Source organism: Podarcis melisellensis (genome assembly GCF_964234715.1).
Source record: "Podarcis melisellensis genome assembly, chromosome: 4".
Taxonomy (NCBI): Eukaryota; Metazoa; Chordata; class Lepidosauria; order Squamata; family Lacertidae; genus Podarcis; species Podarcis melisellensis.
In genome coordinates this window covers 46,118,690-46,139,324 of record NC_138531.1, presented here as the reverse complement: position 1 = coordinate 46,139,324, position 20,635 = coordinate 46,118,690, and the positions used below count along the sequence as shown (strand labels likewise).

At 44.2% G+C, this 20,635-nt stretch overlaps 1 protein-coding gene across 1 annotated transcript in view; it reads left to right on the top strand.

Moving 5' to 3' along the window:
• CFAP47 (cilia and flagella associated protein 47) overlaps nucleotides 1–20,635 on the top strand; it is a 200,419-nt gene that overhangs the window by 162,396 nt on the left and 17,388 nt on the right. Inside the window, exon 60 of the mRNA XM_081908931.1 lies at nucleotides 5,160–5,312. Coding sequence (XP_081765057.1) covers nucleotides 5,160–5,312 — 153 coding nt within the window. The remainder of the gene's footprint in view (nucleotides 1–5,159; nucleotides 5,313–20,635) is intronic.

Sequence of the window (20,635 nt, the reverse complement as noted above, 5' to 3'; positions counted from 1 at the left end):
TAGTAGAGTGTCATTCATTTTCCACCTGAAGGAACCGGTTGAAGTAAGTCTCAATTCCACTTTCAGAGCATTATGGTCGGAGCAAGTTTTAGGGCAGATTTCCACTTTTCTGGTCTTAGGAGCCAGCCCTCTAGATGTCCATATTTGGTCGATTCGTGTCCATGACAAGTGGGCCTCAGAAAAGAATGTTCCTTCTTTACCCAAGGGGTTCTTTGTCCTCCAAATGTCAATCAGGTCCATGCTGTCAATTAGTTCAAAAAACGTCTTAGGTAGTCTGCCGTCCTTAGTTAAGTTCTGGTTCTGTGACTTATCCATATAAGTAGAGACCACCCCATTCATATCTCCAAACTGGCTCTTCCTAAATGTCTCTTTCTGACCTCTAAATTGTTTTGAATGTTGCTGTAGCCTACACTCAAGAAGCTGGATGTCAAAAGGCTTATTTGTAACTTGCATCCCAATTGAAACGTGTTAGGAGGACTTTTTATTTCTGTTTATTACCTGAATGTTTCTAGCATGGCTGTAACATAAATTGTCTGCTAAGCTCAGAAGACAAATGAAGCAATTAAAATACAATATGAAACACAGATTTTAAAATGGAGAGGGCCAAGACATATTTCAAAGTCTTGGATGAGCAAAATGGTTCTGTCACCAAAAAGGACCACTAAGATAGCACTGGAGAGGCCTCTTTGGGAAGACTGTTTCATAACAGGGTGCCACTACCAAAAAGTCCCTCTCCTTGGGGGGTTACTTACCCCACTTTGATCAATCTATATGGATATGGTATATATTTATATGGCTATATAAACCCAATTTATATGGGAGAAATTGCTTTACCCTTTCAAAGTATTTTTCCATATACATCTTATACTTTTACTTTTAATCATATGATTATTTCAGTTGTTAGTTGCTTAATGCACAGCAGTCTCTAGGAAGCGTAGAATAAATACACAGAAAAGTTAAAACATAAACAGCCCTCAGTAATAAATAATTATAGAACACCAAAGCAGCAAATGCTTCAAAAAGCAGCAGGAAAAAATTACATAGCAGATCCAAACAGAACCAGCAGGGAAGCCAACAGTAGCTCCAGTTAACAGCCCACTCAGCTTGCCCTATCAAATGCGCTTGAAAAAAAAGGAAGGACTTAACCTGTTGGCAAAAAGATGTTAAGTCAGCACCAGGTGGACCTCATTGGGGAGAGCAGTCCATAAATGAGAGGTCATAACAGAAAAGGCCCTTTCCCTTGTCGCCATCCTCCTAAGGACTAATGAGTCTCGGTAGGCTTATGTCGGGACAGGTGTTGGGTCAGATATTAGGCTTCCAAGCCATATGGAGCTTTATAGGTTAAAACCAGCACTTTAAATTTGGATTGGAAATGTCTAAGCAGCCAGTGAGTCCTGCCAAGACTGATGTTATACAGTCAGATTGCTTATTCCCTGTCAGCAGTCTGATTCCAACATTCTGAACTAGCTGCAGTTTCTGAACCATTTCCAAAGGCAGACCCACATAAATGAATGCATGGGCTGTAATTCAGCAGTACTGATCTCTCTATGTAGCAATGGGTTCCTCTTGTTCAGAATGAGAGACTAAATCTTTTGTGGCTCCAGCTAGCTGTGTACTACAGGGTTATCATTCAGTAAGGCTAACAGATAGCAGTTCCTCTCTGAATATTGTTTAGTAGGGAACATGAGGGGAGAATGCTATTATAATCATGTCCTGCTTGTGGGAGCAGAATGCTGGACCAGGTGGGCCTCGGGTCTGATCCAGCAGGGCTGTTCATATGTGAGACCAGTGAAAACCAATTTGCTACTTAGGTGACAGCAGATGTTGGGAATACAGGAAGTTGCTTTATACAATCACACTGTTTCTCTAGCTAGTTTAATATTGTCTAAATTATGCGGCTCTTCAGGATTCTAGATCGGAATCTTTTCCAGCCCTCTGTTGGGCATCAGGGATTCAACCTAGGATGTTCTGCATAAAAAAGTACTCTAGCCTTCCCCAGAACTTCTAGAAAGGGTGGTATTCTGCATTAATCCTAGTCAGAGTAAACCCTTTTGACGTTGCTGAGCATAACTAACTTGGGTACATTAATTTCAATGGGTCTACCATTTAAGTAGGTACAACCAATAGTGCATAGTTATACATAGGCAAAATGCACTGAATTAAGGTATATGTATTACCATAGAGCGCTATGTGGAATATTGCAACAACAAATATATTCTTAAAAGCAGTTCTAGGAAAATAAGTTTCTGTGTAACAAAACGTTAACCATATCAGTTGGATTCCTAGTTTATTTCAAATTGGGGATAGTATGCCAAAAGTATATACATTAATTTCTTAGCTAAAGCACAATTACAGAATTAATTTGTTCCTTGGGTACCTATTAAGAACATTGGAAATCAGTTTAATGATGAAGCTAATAGCCTTTATAAAAACACACCACGTGGGCTGATAAGGGCACTTCAAAATGTGTGAGTCAATTATATACAAAAGCTTTTGTAAAGGAATGAAAACAATAGTCTGTCTTGGTGTTTGAAGGTAATTGAGAGACTTATTGAGGAATGAAATTATTGAACTTAATGGGATAGATATTATTCGTACTGCCATTGTTCTAATTTGTTAAAGACCTTTAACTTGAAGAAAAATGCCAGTATAATCTTAATTACAGATTTCATCTCATTAATTTGCAGTTTAATTAATTAAGGATGGAATGCTGAATATTACCACCAAATCTTTTCTTTCGTTCTTTCTTTGCACAGCATGGCACCCTCATAAAGTACTATAATGACAAATGTGTATATTGGTATTCTTTAAGTTAGTTGTATAGTGCATGGAAGAAAATCCATTCACATGGATGTTTTGAGAAAGTAAAGATAGACAATGAATGTACATACCATGTTACCCCAGAATAAGCATGTGTTTTGGTCCAGATATTCAGTAGTCCAATGTCTGCTCTTCACACTTTGCACCTGGGGTCCCCAACATAACAGTCAACCACCAAGGCCTCCTGCCCTTCTCTATTTTAAATTATTTTTAAATTGCCTTTTTTTTTTTTGCCTGAAGAAGGCTGTCTGTTTGCAGGGTGGCAATGGCTGCCTGCTTATTTTTGTCTGTTTTTGTGATTGTAGGTTTTTTTTGCCTATGGGTGGCTGGGGGTGGGGGGCTTGTCTGAGCATCACCAGTTTATCTTTTGTGAAATATCTATTTTTGTGATACCCGCAAAAATTCCTTAAATTTTGAAATGTATCCCCAGATCCAAAAAGATTGAGGACCCTTGCTTTGCACTACAATAAAGAAGCAGTGATGGGATTTGTGTTTTTCATGAAGGCCTTAATTCAACAGTACACTTTTTAAGCCAATTTAAACAAATGAACTGTCCTTTGGATTGTGACTGCACTCAGCATGACCACATTTGCAGTGCCAGCTCTAGTCAGGGATTGCTAGCTCAATGCTAAAGAGCTGAACTAAGAATGTGGGATGTGCCCTTAAGCTGTTGTTTAGCAATCATGAATTGCTTATAAGACATGCTGCATTTTATAATCACAAGCCACCATATTTTAATATTTTAAGCTGAAAGCTTCACAAAACACATGCAGTATTTATGGTTCACTCACCATTGACTTCATGTGCAGTCAGTTTTGTGCCCAGGTTTCAGAAGTGGGGTGGGAAAGGAAATCAATAATTACAATGAGACAGTTAATGGTTTTAAAGTGGTCAAAGCTTTCTTATTGTATGCAGCTGAAGATATACGAGGTAGAGCCTGGTGTTTTCTTTAAAATTGCTGTACTTAGGTTATTTCAAAATGGACAAGACTTTATAGTAGTAGTACCTATGGTAGTGATAACAACAACAACAACAACAACAACAACAACAACAACAACAACTAATTATTATTTGCATCCTCTTCTACATATGCATTCATAGTGGAGTATATTTTGGTGTAAGAGGTTTAGTTTGGTCAGAATTGAGTACAGTGGTACCTTGGGTTACAAACGCTTCGGGTTACAAACACTTTGGGTTACAAACTCTGCTAACCCAGAAATAGTACCTTGGATTGCAAACTTTGCCCCAGGATGAGAACAGAAATTGCGTGCTGACGGCAGCGGGAAGCCCCATTAGCAAAAGCACACCTCAGGTTAACAACGGTTTTGGGTTAAGAAAGGACCTCTGGAACGAATAAAGTTCGTAACCCAGCATACCACTGTATACACTTCTAGGTAAGGTAAAGGGTAAAGGGACCCCTGACCATTAGGTTCAGTCATGACCGACTCTGGGGTTGCAGCGCACATCTTGCTTTATTGGCCGAGGGAGCCAGCGTACAGCTTCCGGGTCATGTGGCCAGAATGACTAAGCCGCTTCTGGCGAACCAGAGCAGTGCACGAAAACGCCGTTTATCTTCCCACCTATTTATCTACTTGCACTTTGATGTGCTTTCGAACTGCTAGGTTGGCAGGAGCAGGGACCAAGCAATGGGAGCTCACCCCATCACAGGGATTTGAACCGCCGACCTTCTGATCGGCAAGTCCTAGGCTCTGTGGTTTAACCCACAGCGCCACCCACGTCCCCACACACTTCTAGAGTTAATGCTAAATACATTACTGGTAAATGAGCCACTATAGCAGTTAGCAGGCCATGAAAATTTTGCCCCATGTTTTTTAGACTCATCTACCCATGCACTATCTGAAACCAAAGGGGCGCATTGGTTGCCAGATGCGATTTTTTCCCAGCCCCACTATCATGATTTGACTCACCAACTTGATCATAAACTAACAAAATACTGTCATAGCTGAAAACTCATTTAAAAACAAAATATAATAGCAGTTAAAAAACAAAGACTTTTTTCGTCTAAAACTGATACAGCAGCAGCGAGAATTAGATAATCAAATGTTATAAGCCTATTGAAACAGAAATCTCTAACTTCTGACAGGTAGTTGTTAAAGTGGGGAACATATCTCAGCTGGAAGGGTGCTGTAAAGTTGTGCAGCTGCCATTAAAAAGACCCCATCTCTCATGCTCACTCACCAAACATCTTATGATTGTAACTGAAACCTCTCATGATCTTTGGGACATGTGTCTTCTGCATAATGTAGTCAGGTGTAATGTGCTCTCAATATGAGCTTCTTTTATTTCAGAGAACTAATTATACAAAATATTTTTCCTAGCTGTTGTATGCTGCAGAGCCCGCAGTAGACTGGATGAAAGAGTAGAAGTGCTGTTAACTGGTGTAACACCTGCAACATCTGGTACACCTATAGTCTCAGACAGTATAATTATAGCTCCTTCCAAAAGCAAGTCCATCACTATTAATGATGAAGGTAAGAGAAATAGAGCACAGAAATTATTTATCCCAAATGAATTAGCACTCCTACAGCTGTCTCAAATCAAGATAAACTTAAAATCATTTGTAGAATTTCTGGGCTAAAATACACTGGCAGAAAAGAATGTACCTCGTGGGACAAAAATGATTCAATCAGTATAAGGCATAGAAAGGCAAAATGAAGACAGGTAACTCACATCTAACACTTATTTTACTTATGCAATCACAGCTTTACACAGGTGGGAATAAATGGAGAATGGAGGAAACCCACTGTTCATTAATTTATTACCCCACCTACACACAGCTGCAATTGCGGGCTTATCCAACTTTGGGAAGGAGACAGGAGGGTTCTGGGACCCTGCCCAGAGCCCATGTACCTCCTTCCCAAAGCTAGGCAACCAGCCTTCTACCTTGTGGGGGTAGGGGCAGTAACAGGGGTTCTTAGCTTTTTGCATGTTTGTGTTTATGCATGGTCCCCCAAGAACTGAAGCCTCACATAACATGTGAGTTACCCGTACATAAACGCCACAATTGTTAGCCAATCTGATGAAGGGAGGATTTAAATTATGCATAGAGTTTGAACCTGAAGTAAAAGTCATCCACTAAACTTGATTCAAAGAGAAACTCAACAGTTTAACCTTTTTATTAACCCAGACTATGCATGACCACCTTTGACATGTCAGAAGGAGGGGATACAAACCTAGCTCTCCTGAGGAGGGCCCTTGAGACCTCAGGGTGTCTTTGTGACAAATGTGTTTTTCACAGTACAGTGTCTAGTCAAGTACAATATGCTCTCAATTTGAGTTATGTAATCCTTTGTATTTAGAATTGTCAATATTGTCATGTGAGTTAATATGATGCTGTTGGTTTCATATCAAAGACTGTGGTTACCGTTCTTTCATAATAACAAGGTAGCACATGCTTGGTGTTTAGAAATGTGCCCTATAGGTGAGTTAAATGCTGTTTCATTTAGTTTCCTAAATACCGTAGTGTTTAAATGGAATTTAGTAAAATGTGCTTACTGCAACACAGTGACCACAGTTTGAAATGTTTCAAGTGTTGATGTGTGTGTCCTATATGAAGATAACAATATTTCATGATTAACAGTAGATTGTCTTACGTATTGCAAGACACTGGTTTGGAATAATATAACTTTTAAGGCAAGTAATGAGGTAAAAAATACTTTGACAGAAAAAAATAGCAGGATCAATTATTTTTTCTGACTTCTCTCAATAGCATTATAATGTCATTATTCCTAAATGAATGTGGTAGAATGTGATGCCTTTCAGTAAGTCAGATTTAATGGTGCTTTTAGTATTCTTCAGGCAACCACTGAAAACATACATGCACATTAAAAGCTCTAGGATAGCAGCTTGGCAAGTTTTCTCTCTCTCTCTCTCTCTCTCTCTCTCTCTCTCTGACACACACAAACTGAAAAATTCTGCATCAGTCAGAGTGTGGCAAGCAGTTTTTATACCCAAAGATCTATGATGATAATTATAGGAATTACACATTTAAATAGTCACAACTGTGGTTCAGGATTTGAATTATTTAGATGTGAAAAAATTCTTAAGTTATGAAACTTTTCCAGGCCTTCCTATAGCCTGTCATTGTGATTTGAAATTCTACTGACAGTTATATTAAAATTCATTGGGAAAAGGCAATGAAAGCATTATCTCAAAATTAAAGGCTTAGGTAGGAATGATCATTTAACGGTTTTGTTAAGGAGTGAATTACAGCACCAGCTATTCTAATGTTCAGAACTCTAGAATATTTGAGGGTTCTGCAAACTTTACAATACAATGCCACAAAAGACTTACAGCGCAAACAAGCTTAATGTTGGCAAACTCTTCCTGCAACTGGCTCCATGGACATTCTAATGAGTGATATATTTTCAATGCACACCTTTGCTCTTAGCAAGCTATACCAGCAGATCAAGAGATGCAACTGGTCAGGTTGAGATAAAAGTGTCCCCCAGTCACCATTGACATCACCCTATGGACTCTGTTTTATATCTTAAGGACCCAAGTTTATTCCAGCATCTGCTGTTTTGTCTGCTCACTAGTAAAGTTTTTGAACTGAGAAAAGCCTTGTGACCTCAGTGGGAAGAACTTTTGTTTGTGCAGGTTGGAAGGAAGGAGTTAACAAAAAGGGATGTCAAGCTTTTGTGGAGAAGAATGGGAGAATGGAAGGGAGCTTTAGGACTGATCCCACCACCCGCTACACTGAGAGCAGCTGGAAATCTCCAAGATGGAGAGCATTTGTAATCCCTGCCTTGTTTCTGCAGATGGCAAATGAAAAGAGAAGTGGTGATGCAGGGACACCTTGCCAGTCTTCACTAGGGCAGCCAAACATCTATTTATTCAATTTGTTTAGTTAAAATTACACCCCACGTTTCACTTTGAGTCTCAAAAAAGCTTAGAAAGAATTATTATTCTTATAATATATTTATTTATACCCTGCCTTTTCCCCTGACAGGGTACTCAAGGCAGGTAAAATAGGAACTGCTGAAAACAGAGAGGAATCATGAAAAAAAAACTATAAAACATCAATAGAATTAAAACTATATGATATATATAAAGATCTGTTAAAAACATAGAAATAATTACAATAAAATCAACATGGCACCAGCCATTTCATTAAAAGCAGCCAGTTCCCCAAAGCCTGTTGGAATAAGGTGATTTTGTCTTCTGCTTTCTCTCATTTCTTGAAAGAAAGATGTTGGTGATTATGAAAATGACAGAAACATTGTTCTAAAAAGAGAATATGGTTTGAAAACACAGGAGACATCATAACTTCTATAAGCAGTTTCAGCTCCCCTATCATTGACTTAGTGGCCAGGGTGCATTCCACTGAGGCGGTTTATAAAGCAAGACTTTCCCATTGCTTGATGTTCATTTGGGGGTGAACAGGCATTGTGCTTTGCTGCTCCACTACAGGTGTTAATTAGGTCACAGTGCTAAGATAACAGATGCTCTCTTTTGGCATTCACTTGCTACACGTGATGCAAATGGCGCAAGGGTGACTGGGGCATGCTGCCAATACAGGACCTAGGCAACATGAGCCATCTTTGCTGGTGCCAGGGACCCCTTTCCTCCCTCATCTGGTTCTTTTATTATTTTTTAAAAAAACGATTAAATTTTTGTACAAACCTTTACCTTTGGGTACATGAAGGACTATTTGTAAGTAAGTACAGCATCATTTCTGATCATGGGGCACTTCTGTTAAGTCATCAGCCATAGCTTCCAATTTTCTGGCTTTTTGGAGCTTGAACTAGCATGAGAGTCTTATTTCCTCTTTGCAATCTCTCTCTCTCCCCCCCATATTTTTCTCTGCCTCCACTTGAATCATCACACATGAACATCCTTTGCTGGCTATAAAGCGAGATTCACCCTGCCTACACATTTAAACAGTTTCCCATGACATTAGTTGGTAGTCTGGCACATTGCTGCTATAATAGCTCTGCAGTATTTCCATCTTACGGAATTATTCTGAGAAACAAAGCACATGCAAGTCTTTAGATACATAGATATATATGGCTCTCTGTGTTCAGAAATGCTTATTTCTGATTAAGACTGCTCCCTCACCAAGTGTCAGAATGCTGACATGAGAACTGCTCTGCTTGACTTATGTAATATGATGAGCCCATTGACTTGAATGGGCTGGGTAATTTAACACCTGCTTTACAAATATTAACTCACAAAGCTAATCTCAATGGTATTTAGCCTGTTCACTTGCTATTGAGGAAATCTGGTTTATTCAGCCATTCCCACCTCCCTAATTTCTCTCTCTTTATCCCTAGGGCCTGGCAGAAACCAAGCTTTGGGGCCTGGGGTAGATTTGGAAAATGAGAAATTGTTATAGGCAACACCTCCCAATTTCCCCAAATAAATTCCAGTTTATCTCTCAATCCACTTATTTCCCCTCGGCCGGCAAACTCCCCATCACCACCCTGGGCCTTCACTCATACAAAACAAAAACACAAACAAATTGCTACCTGCATTGTGTGGTGGGTGTGGTTGCGTGGCATCTGTGTTGTGGCATATTTAGTGTATGGTTGTGGAGTGTAGTGTGTTTACATGTTAACGTGGGTAGATGAGTCCTCCTCACATTTTGCCATGGTACCATGCAGCCATGTCTGTGAAGTAAACTTCTTGTTTCTTCCTTGTAGCATCTTGACCCCTCTTCACTTTCGTTTACAATAATCTGTTATCCCTTTCCGTGTAATTTCTTATGAACCAAAAGCTTACTCAGTTGTTTAAATACTCCCCCCCCCAGATGAGTCACACATTCTATGGTACTGTGTGTTTAATTGTATGCATATATGTTGTTGTGCATCACTTTGGTATTTTATGAGTGGGCGGTATATTTTAATTAATTAATTACATAAAAAAGGCAAGGCTGTAAATAAACTTTAAAATGGATTTGAAGTTAGTTAAGGTGAGGTTCTTTTTTTTCTTAATAAAGCACTTTTGAATTTTTGTATTGGTCTGAGATTCCCGCATGGATGCAAATGACAAAAAATACAAAATAAACCTAGAACATTTTAGGAAATATACATAAAAATTACATTTCTATAAATGAAAGCTGCAGCGTATCTGCAGTTTTGATACCCCGTGACAGGAAGATGATTTGAAGCTTTGCAGATGGGGCTAATAATTAAATTTTAAGATAAGCAGCTGGCTAAGAGTTTTATAGAAACACCACAGGCATGGAATGAAATTGCTATACTGCAGTATATTCATATTTAAGCTATTTTTGAAAAACAAACAGTGGAATATCAATTTGGCAAAGCGTATTCTCACTAAAGGAGAGCACGTGTTGTGGATGGGGCCGGACAAAGCACCCTGTATTTAGCTAGGCAAGTTGGTATTAAGGAGCCTAGCACTGGTTGGAGTTGTTGTTGCTGGGGCAAATTTGATGTTGCAGATTTAGGGGAGGGAACAGAGGGTATTTAAGCAGGATCCACAGAAGCTACTTTCTCTTTTGCTGTGGACATCAGATCAGATCAGACAGTGAAGGACTGGTTGTATTGAATTTCTCTCCTTTTGCACCCCCCTTTTTTTGCTTTATCAATTGGTTTTTAATTTTATTAGTTCCCCTTATCCCTGCCACATCTCTCTGGGGCTCAGGGCCCTGTGGGGCTCCTGGAGGGGCACTTTGGGGTGGGATACTAGACCCTTAGGCAGTCCGCGGCCTGGTACACGGCTGAGGCGCCGGCGGGGGTTGGTGCTGTGCCTCAGTTGCTTCTTTGGTTCCTGGCTTTATTATTATACCTGTGGCCCCTTGGAGATTAGTGGCTCGGGAAAATTAATTTAGCTTTAATTTTGTTGTCCCCCTTTTAATTTTCTTTGATTTATTTAGTCCCCCCCCCGAGCGGTACTATCTGGGGCCGGCGCCCCGTTAGCGGCTGCCGTCGCGGGAATTGTTTCTCCCGCCTGGGCCGGCTCTGCTCCCCCCCGAGCGGTACTTCTGGGGCCGACGCCTCGTTAGCGGCTGCCGTCGCAGGAATTTTTTCCCTCCCACCTGGGCCGGCTCTGCCCTCGGCGCGCTCCGGCGCGCTCTGCTGCGGAGCGGGAGGCTCGGAGGCCGAGCGCCGGGTGGGCTCGCTCATAGCGGCGGCTCCAGCCCGGTGTCAGTGTTTGGGCCTGGTTGCGGCCCCCTGGTAGTGGGCCCGATTTTGTTTTCCCCTCCCCCACCGTGCGCAGCGGCCTGGATCAGCCGAGGGAGCCGGCTCCACGCTGCTGGCTTCCTACCTGGTGTGGTGGGCGGTCTGGGGGCATTTCTTTCCCCTGCCACGCTAGCAGCAGTCGGAGGGCGCGCTCCGGTGTGCACAGCGTCTTTAATCGGCCTTTTGGCTGGAGGCGCAGTTTAGGCGCTGTTTTAGCTGCCTTTCCTGCATTGGCGCGTTTGGCGGTTTTTTGAACCATTTGGCCGGTTTTCGGCCGGTTCTGGGCCTCAAGGGGGGCCTACTGGTTGAGGGCGGGTTGAAAGCCCTCCGTTTAGTGCAGTTTGGGCGGGAGTGCCATTTTGAGTTCTTGTGGTGTGCTGGCCCCTGGTGGCCGTTTTAATAATTGCAGTTTATAATCAGTTTTTGTTGCAGGGTGCCACCTGCTGGTCGTTTCTATGGTTGCAGCTGATTGAAAGTGATTGAACCAATTTGGCTTTCAGCTGGTCATTGCTTATAGCAATTTGTTGTATTATTTGCCGGTTTTAATTGCTTATCTGTTTTTCTGTTGATAGTAGGTATGGCTCCAAAAAGGAAGATGCCTAAAGTGCCTGGTCCAGTGCCCTCAGCGAAGCGACCTATAAAAGGCCCTTCTCAAGCCTTGCGTTCACCTGTCCCTAATCTGTCGCTGAGTCGCAGACGCTCCACGGTCACTGGTTTGGCTGGTGATCCTGTTGCAGTGGCCCATGTTGAAGCTGGAAGGGATGACCTGGTGCACTGCCGCTCAACTCCATCAACTTCTATTGCGAGGCCAGCCTCTCCTGCTGGCTCATCCTCTCTGATGTCCTCATCTAGCGAAGAGGAGAGAGGGATTACGTCAGCCAAGGGCTTGCCTAATTCTGGGGCTCAAGCCTCGGCTTTGCCTGGACCACAGGCTGCCACGCCAAGAGGTCGGGGTCGTGCCAGGGGCACGCCCAGGAGAAGGGCGTCGGCTCGCACCCGGTCAGCACAGGCAGAGGGTGCGCCGTCTTCAACGGCTGCGCGTTTGGTTTCGGGTCATTCACCAGTTATCTCTTTTCAGTCTATCCCGGGTTCCATTCAGCAGGGTGATGTTTCTGAGTCTTCAATGGAGGATAGCCTCCTTCCACCTCCGAAGACTTCTTCCGGTGGTCACCGTCCTCGGAAAAAGAAATCCAGAAAGCGCGCCAAGAGGAGTCGGAGGGACACATCTTCCTCTTCTTCAGGTACTTCTTCCTCTAGCTTGAGTAGCAATGAGGAAGCTTCTCTGAAGCTTTATTGGGGCTTTGGGGAGTCAACGGGGCTCCCGAAGTGGGCTTGGGAGCGTAGGGCAAACTCCCATAGGGCAAGGTACGGGGCGGTGCTGGATTGTCGTGCCCGATGTGAAGGTTGCCACCAATTCAGCCAGGGATCTCATACCTGGTGCCCACTTGGCTACCAAAATACGGTCCAGGATTTTGGACGGCCGTTATATTGACATATTCAATCTTGCCCCCCACCTGGAGGGTCAGGACCCGCAGGAAAGGGGCTTTGCTGCATCTAAAAAACGGGCGGTATTAGCTAAAGCGGATAGGACGTTTGAAAGGTGGTTGAATAGCTTCCAGGTGTTTGCTGGAATTGTGTCTGCAGCTTACCCTCGGAGAGCTTTGCATTTGTGGGTGTATCAGTCCATCGTCCGTTCCGCTTTTACGATGGCGGGAGAATTTGCTGCGATAGCGTATGATGAGAATTTTAGGCGCAGGGCAGCGAAGATTCCTATGGCCCGCTGGGACCGCAAGGATTTGGACGTGTGGACCACTTACGTGGCACCGCGCATTGATAAGAAGGTTCCGGATCCCATGAAGCCTAAGGCTGTCGCGCCAAGGGTGGGCCGTAAGTTGTTTTGTTGGGATTTTAATAAGGGCACATGCCAGCGACAATTTTGCAGATATTCCCATTCATGTGAAAAGTGTTCCGGGAACAATTCGGCATCAGCTTGTTCTGGCCGTCGGTCCTTTTGGAAGGGTGGGGGCTCTCAGCAGCCCCCAAAAGCCGCTCCCTCGGCTCCAGCCGCGGGAGCTGCAAAGTAGTAATTTGTCTTTAGCCTATACCCCCGTTTGACTGCAGCCGCTGTTATCATTACTGCAGTCATACCCTGACCGGGAGGCGGCGTCTTACTTGCGAGAAGGTTTTTCCTTGGGTTTCAGGATTCCGGTGGTTTCTAACCCAGTGGCTGGGAACATTGCGAATCAAAAGTCGGTGAAGGACATGCCAGAGGTGGCACGCAGGAAAATTGGGAAGGAGCTGGCTTTACACCGTATGGCTGGCCTTTTTGTAGTTTGTAGTTCCCCCATTCCCCAACCTGCATATTTCACCGTTGGGTATAGTTCCCAAAAAAGCCCCGGGGGAATTTCGCCTAATCCATAATCTGTCACATCCAAAGGGCACATCGGTAAATGATGTTATTCCCCCGGAGCTTTGTACGGTGAGGTATGCTTCTCTTGATCAGGCGATCAAGGTGGTTTGGAAATTTGGGCCGGGTGCCCTGTTGGCAAAATGCGATATAGAATCTGCATTTCGACTGCTTCCTATTCATCCCGACGATTTTTGGTTGCTAGGTTTCCAGTTTGATGGGGGATTTTACTTTGATAAGGCCATGCCTATGGGCTGCTCGGTAGCCTGTGCGGCTTTTGAATGTTTCAGCTCATTTTTGGACTGGGCCTTGCGCAAAAGGACTGGTTTAGGCGGTGTCACGCATTATCTGGATGATTTTTTACTGGCCTCAGATTGTACTTCGGGGCACTGCGTAATGTTGCTGCAGGCCTTTGCTGACTTGGCGGAAGAGCTGGGCGTGCCGTTAGCTGCGGAGAAGACCGAAGGTCCTTCCACGCAGCTGACTTATTTGGGTATCTTATTGGATACGGTAGCTCAAACGTCCAGGTTGCCGTCGGATAAGATTCTGGCCCTTAAAGGAGTTATTGGAGAACTGCTGCCCTTGAAAAAGGTTACCTTGTGGCAATTACAGTCGTTATTGGGTCACCTGAATTTTGCCTGTAGAGTAGTTGCCCCTGGGCGTCCCTTCTGTTCATGCATAGCCAGACTGATGTCAGGTTTGAGAGCCCCGCGGCATAGGGTGCGCCTGTCTGCCCAGGTGAAGGCAGACCTTCGTATGTGGTTGGAATTCTTAGGGGAATTCAACGGGGTATCTTTGTGGCAGGACACTTTGAACCTCCACACTGATTTTCAGGTGCACTCTGATGCCGCAGGGTCTTTGGGGTTTGGTGTGTATTGGGACGGTAGATGGTGCGCAGAGCGCTGGCCAACAGCTTGGCGTGGGGAATCTGTAATCCGGGACCTAACCTTTCTGGAGTTTTTTCCCATTGTAGTGGCCGTGCATTTGTGGGTCGAGCATTTCAGGGACCGGCGAGTTTGTTTTTGGTCCGATAACCTGCCAGTGGTGAACGTGCTAGCCAAGCAGTCTTCACGATCACCTAGGGTATCAGCCCTGTTGCGGGCTTTTGTTTTACATTGTCTGCATTCTAACACTGTATTTTCTGCTCGTTTTGTGCCAGGCGTGTCTAATGAGATTGCTGGTGCTCTGTCCCGTTTTCAGATGGAGCGGTTCAGGTCCCTGGCGCCAGTGGCTCGAGACCGTCCGGAATTTTTCCCGGATCATCTCTGGAAACTTGGCAGCGTTTAGTTTTACAGGGTGTAGCTGCATCCCTTGCCCCCTCCACTTTGAGATCTTATGAAAAGGCTTGGGAGGATTTCTTGCAGCTTTCTGGGCAACCGGTGGTGGGTGAAGTTGCTAACCCCCATTCTACCTCCCAGGTTTTGCAGTACCTGGCGCATCTATTTCAGAATCGGCGGGCGAGCAGAACGTTGCGGCTGCATTCCGCAGCGATTTCTTTCTTCAGCAAAGCATTTTTTAACAGGGACCTTTGTGGGAAGTTTGTGGTGCGAAAGGCACTTGAAGGATGGGGGTGACTTCGTCCCTCCAGGCCGCATGTTAGACGGCCCATTACGTTTCAATTGTTGACTAAGATGCACAGTAAACTAAGGAGCATCTGTTGGTCCAGTTTTGAGGCTCGGTTGTTCTCCGCAGCCTTTTCTTTAGCCTTCTTTGGGGCCCTGAGAGTGGGTGAGGTGGTCCTTGAGCCAAAGCGGGATGGTGGTTCAAGGGGTTTGCTGTTGCATGATGTGAATTTGTATCCGTCAGAATTGCACATCAGTGTTAGGAGTTCTAAAACTGATCAACAGGGAAAAGGAGCGCTGATTCGCCTCCCAGCAACTGGGGTTAGTGGTCCTTGCCCGGTTAAGGGTCTCAAAAAATATATGGCTCTACGACCGCCAGGTGAGGGCCCTTTGTTTATTCATGCGGATGGGCGTCCGTTGGCTCGCCACCAGTTCACCAAGGTGTTGCGCAAGGTTATAACTGCTTGTGGCCTGGCGGCTTCTGAGTTTGCGCCTCATTCCTTTCGAATTGGGGCTGCAACGACAGCTGCTCACTGGGGTTTGTCAGTTGAAAGGATTAAGGACATGGGCCGGTGGAGGTCTGATGCGTACAGGGGCTATGTACAGAAATGATGCGGATTGTGTGCTCACGTCTCTTGTTTTCACCCTAGGTCCAGCGGCTATACGCATCTGGATTGTGGGGCACAGTATTGTATACTGGGCTGCTAGCAGAGCGCGACAGTCCGGAGTGGGTGATGACCTTGGCCTTCCGCAGCACGTTCGGGTGTCCTGGATCTCCAGACGTGGGATGCTGTGGAAGGAGCTTCTTCCGCTTCTGCAGAGGCGTGTTCTCTTTGAGGCCCCCCCCCCTACGGCGATTGTGATTCAGCTTGGGGAGAATGACATGGTTTCTTCTTCCTGTTATGTCCTGCGCGCTGTTATGTTGGAGGATTTGCGGGAGTTGGCGGCCATGGTGCCGGCAACCAAAATAATTTGGTCGCAGTTGCTTCAACGCCGTAAGTGGCGAGGTAGTCCTTGTCTGGCTGCCACTGAACGGGTTAGAAAGCGGATTAATTCTGCGGTGAGCAAGTTGGTGGTTGAATTGGGGGGCGTTGTGATTCCGCACACCCGCATTACATTTAAAGCCACTGACTTCTTTATGATGGATGGTGTTCATCTGTCACCAGTTGGGAATGATGTTTGGTTAAAGTCGGTGGTGGATATGTTGAGGGTGTGTGTGAGTATGTGAGTGGTTGGCGGCGAGCTTAAGGGCTCGAGTGGCGGTTAGGCATTGGTTTAAATTGGTTGGTGGAGGGGTATGGATTGGCTGTGCCTGCCCCTCCAATGCTGTTGCTGCATGGGAATTCCGTTAAAGGAATTCAGAGTCTTACCATCCTTTCGTCCAAACCCCTGGAATCGGGTTTGGGCCGTGTAAGCCCCTAGGAGCATGCAGGGAGAAGCTGAGGGTCTGTGTCGCAGCTCCAGTTATCCCTGATCTTGTTCCTCCACACTGGCTCTCGCTGGAATCCGGGAGCCAGTGCTGTCCCCAAGGCGGGGGGGACAGATAGTCAAAACCAATGCCTATGCAACCACTCACAATTTGTATGCTAATAAAGTTGTGGCCTAAATTATGCCAAAAACCTTAAACAAAAATTATGTGTGATGTGTGAATTATTGGGGAAAGGGTGTTTGGGGGACCTCAGCACGCAAAGCGTGTTCTCACTAAAGGAGAGCACGTGTTGCGGATGGGGCCGGACAAAGCACCCTGTATTTAGCTAGGCAAGTTGGTATTAAGGAGCCTAGCACTGGTTGGAGTTGTTGTTGCTGGGGCAAATTTGATGTTGCAGATTTAGGGGAGGGAACAGAGGGTATTTAAGCAGGATCCACAGAAGCTACTTTCTCTTTTGCTGTGGACATCGGATCACCCGCCCGCCCTCCCTTGTTGGGGCTTTCGCCTTGACCTTGCTATTGCCTGTCAGGGGGTCGTCCGCATTGGCGCGGGGGCCTAGTGGGAATTTTTCCAATTGGCTGATTAGTGTGTGCCTTTTGGGTTTTGCCTACTACGTAGCAAATCGTCACAACTTGTAAGGTTGGCGGTTAGGCATTGGTTTAAATTGGTTGGTGGAGGGGTATGGATTGCCTGTGCCTGCCCCTCCAATGCTGCTGCTGCACGGGAATTTTGTTAAAGATATTCAGGGGCTTACCATCCTTTCGTCCAAACCCCTGGAATCGGGTTTGGGCCATGTAAGCCCCTAGGAGCATGCAGGGAGAAGCTGAGGGTCTGTGTCGCAGCTCCAGTTATCCCTGATCTTGTTCCTCCACACTGGCTCTCGCTGGAATCCGGGAGCCAGTGCTGTCCCCAAGGCAGGGGGGACAGATAGTCAAAACCAATGCCTATGCAACCACTCACAATTTGTATGCTAATAAAGTTGTGGCCTAAATTATGCCAAAAACCTTAAACAAAAATTATGTGTGATGTGTGAATTATTGGGGAAAGGGTGTTTGGGGGACCTCAGCACGCAAAAACAGTTACTCCCATAACTTTATTTAAAGTAAGTGAGAATAAGCATGTTCCTCCCAGTAGTATAACATTTGTCTCCAAAAACAACAGCTGAGTGAAGATTTATTTAGTCCTTTTGCCAGCTTCCACCTTTGCAACTTATCATTGGTTATTAGTCCGGCCTGTCAAATTCTCATCTCCTAGCATATTGACAAGGCACAAATCAAGAAGACATTCAGAGAAAGAGGAACTAGCACAACATTTGACATTGACATCCATTTTGGCAGAAGGTTTCACGCTTTTTAAAAAAACAAAAAGAAAAAATGGTTTCTCTTCAAATGCTGGAGTGCAATGCATTTGAAATCAGTTATGTGTTCAAACCGAGACCTCCCCCCTAAATAAGTTCACACTTGACTCAAATTTTAGTTTGGTTTATGGTAGAATTAAGGCCACAACTTTATTGATTACAGAAAGTGAGTGGTTGCATAGGCTCTGGTTCGACTAGCTCCCTGCACCCTTGCAGGTAGCGCTGACCCAGGGTTCCAGCACACGTCAGCCAAGGGTGAACACCTGGATGGGCAAAAAAGTCAGGAACAATTTCCACCACCCAAATGTCCCCCTGGACTCAGGCACTGGCACAACCCCCTCACAGGGGTTGACCAAACCATTTGAGTCCCTGGATTCCTTTAACGGAATACCCTTCACATAGGGATGGCGAGAGCGTTCCCCCATCCCTATCACCTGAACCACAGCCTATCTGCAACCTTACAAGTTGTGACAATTTGCTACTTGGCAGGCGAAACCCAAATGGCAACAGCCAATCAGCTAAGTGGGGGAAATTCCTGCCATGCCTCTGTCCCAACAACAGACGACACAGGATGGCATAGCAAGGTCAAGTGCACAAGCCCTAAAAATAGGGAGAGGTGGGCGGGTGTTCTGAATGCACACACCAAAAGAGGAAGCTCTGGGTCAAGTGCATAGGCATAAATAGGTCCCTTGATCCATTTGGACTGTGCCAGATTGAACCCAACATCGAGAGACCTACCAATCGGGTGATGTGGCTGACCAATCATACCCACCCACAACACAGGAGATCGGTCTCCAAGTCTCACCGCAATACGTGCCCTCTTTTAGGGAGGACACAATTCGTCTATTTAAAAGTGTAGCTCAGTCTACCCTATTGCTCAGACTTGTAGCAAAATTCAATATTAGCTGGAGAACAAAAAAACTTTATTCATTCCTGTGTTTCATCAAAGTTCCAGTTTGGCAGATAAAGTGTATATCTGAATAAAAACTATTGATCTTTCTGTATTTCAAAACTCCATTTTGAAAAAAAAAGGTGTGAGTTGAGTGCTTAAAATATGTGGCTTACCTAAACTGAGAGGATTAAATAGAAGAAGTATGAGAATCTGAAGTAAAATCATGTGCATATTAAAAATGAACATTTAAAATTAATTATGCAAGAAAATATTTTAAAAGACAGTGAATTATTCATTCTGTAATATTAAATTGTCAGATCTAGAGTTATAGATCCTTTTTACATTGCTGACAGACTTCAGAATCATTTGGAATCAATTTGAAAAAGACGAGACTTTGTCAACCTTTCTAAAACCACTGAGGCTGTATTTCTGCAGTTAGTTAAAAACCAACAGAGGGGCCTTAGGAAGTGACATAAATGTTGTAAGTGTCATAAGTCCATGAGCCGGACGCCACATTCTCTCCAGCCCAGTAGGCCTGCAGAATGTTTCATTGACATAAATGGCCCACCAGTCATCACATTTAGCTAGCGATAGGTATTTCTAGGTACAAAGTATTTCTAGAACATGTCAGGAGTTGGCTCCTTGGTCCCAACACTCAGGGCTGGATTAACCATTAAGCAAAATAAGCATGTGCTTAGGGCATCAAGGGAATGGGGACCCCACAGAAATTTTCCATTGCTGGATTTACCAGGGGCCATATGGTGCACCTGAAGCAGGTTACACAAAAAAAGGCTCCCACTCTGCCCAACAAGGAGAGGGTTACTCGGCCCATGAGGTTAAAAATAGCAAGTGAATTTGTATGCTCTTGCCCTACCCCCCATCGGTATTCCTGAGGACTATGCATTTTTAAAGTTTATAAAATGTATGCAATGACGGGAATGTTTAATTCCTATTTATGTGACTTGACGGTGTGAACTGACCATTTTTAAACATCCTTGCTTTCCCCCCTTAGAAATCATATCTATTTATGTAAAAAATAATAATTTTTTGTTTTAAAATACTAGAATATTTTTAATCATTTATGAGTGGCATACCATAATAGTTCATTTTACACACCATAGACCATTTCTGTGGCAGGGGAAGCTCAGGCTGTTTTAACCTTATACTTTCATCATGCTATCTGCATTCGCATATTATCTTGGTATGAATTCACACCAGGGATCACAGTGATGATGTTTTGGGGTTTGGAAAAATAAAAGTGGTTTATTGCAGAGTTAAAAGTGCTTGGAAGCTGGAATTACCTGGAGCTGCACAGTGCCACCGCCACCTGTTCTGTCTCATTCACACATCACTAGCATTGCTTAAAAGAAGAGATAAAACACACCAAGGTTGCATTGCTAAAGGGGGGGAAAGGGTTTTTTTACTTACAGTTGCTTCATATTTACATACTTCTAAGGTTACATGGTGGAAACTAGTTTCCTGGTTGCCTCATGCAAAAGACAAAGGGGAGACAGAGCTTGGGGTATAGTGAGAAGTGTCTTTCCCCCTATCTGTTAGTCGCAACCCTGCCCTCTACTGCCTATAGCCATGCAAGGTAGCTTATACCCAACAGATCTTACACTGGTAGTCCTAAGTCCTATAAAAGTATTTGTTGATCGAGATAGTCATATTGTATCTTTGGTATGTTTTTAAGGCTAGGGTAATTAATGTTGTCAGTGTTTGCATTTATTTATTTATTTAGGATAAACATGATATTCTTTTTTCACCCTACATTAATCTTACATGTCCCCTTTTCTTGCATTATCTGGGTTTGACCGTTGTTATGAAATGTGCAGTTTGCACAGAAGCCTGCAGTTCTCACATGCAACCCTGACATCCCATTTTTTTTTGGGGGGGGTGTCTTTTGCCATTGAGACCTTGGATGTACTCCAGAATTTGGCACCCCAAAGGTTAAGAAGGGCAAGAAAGAAAGATGAAAGGTTAATTTAATTGAGTCAAAAAAG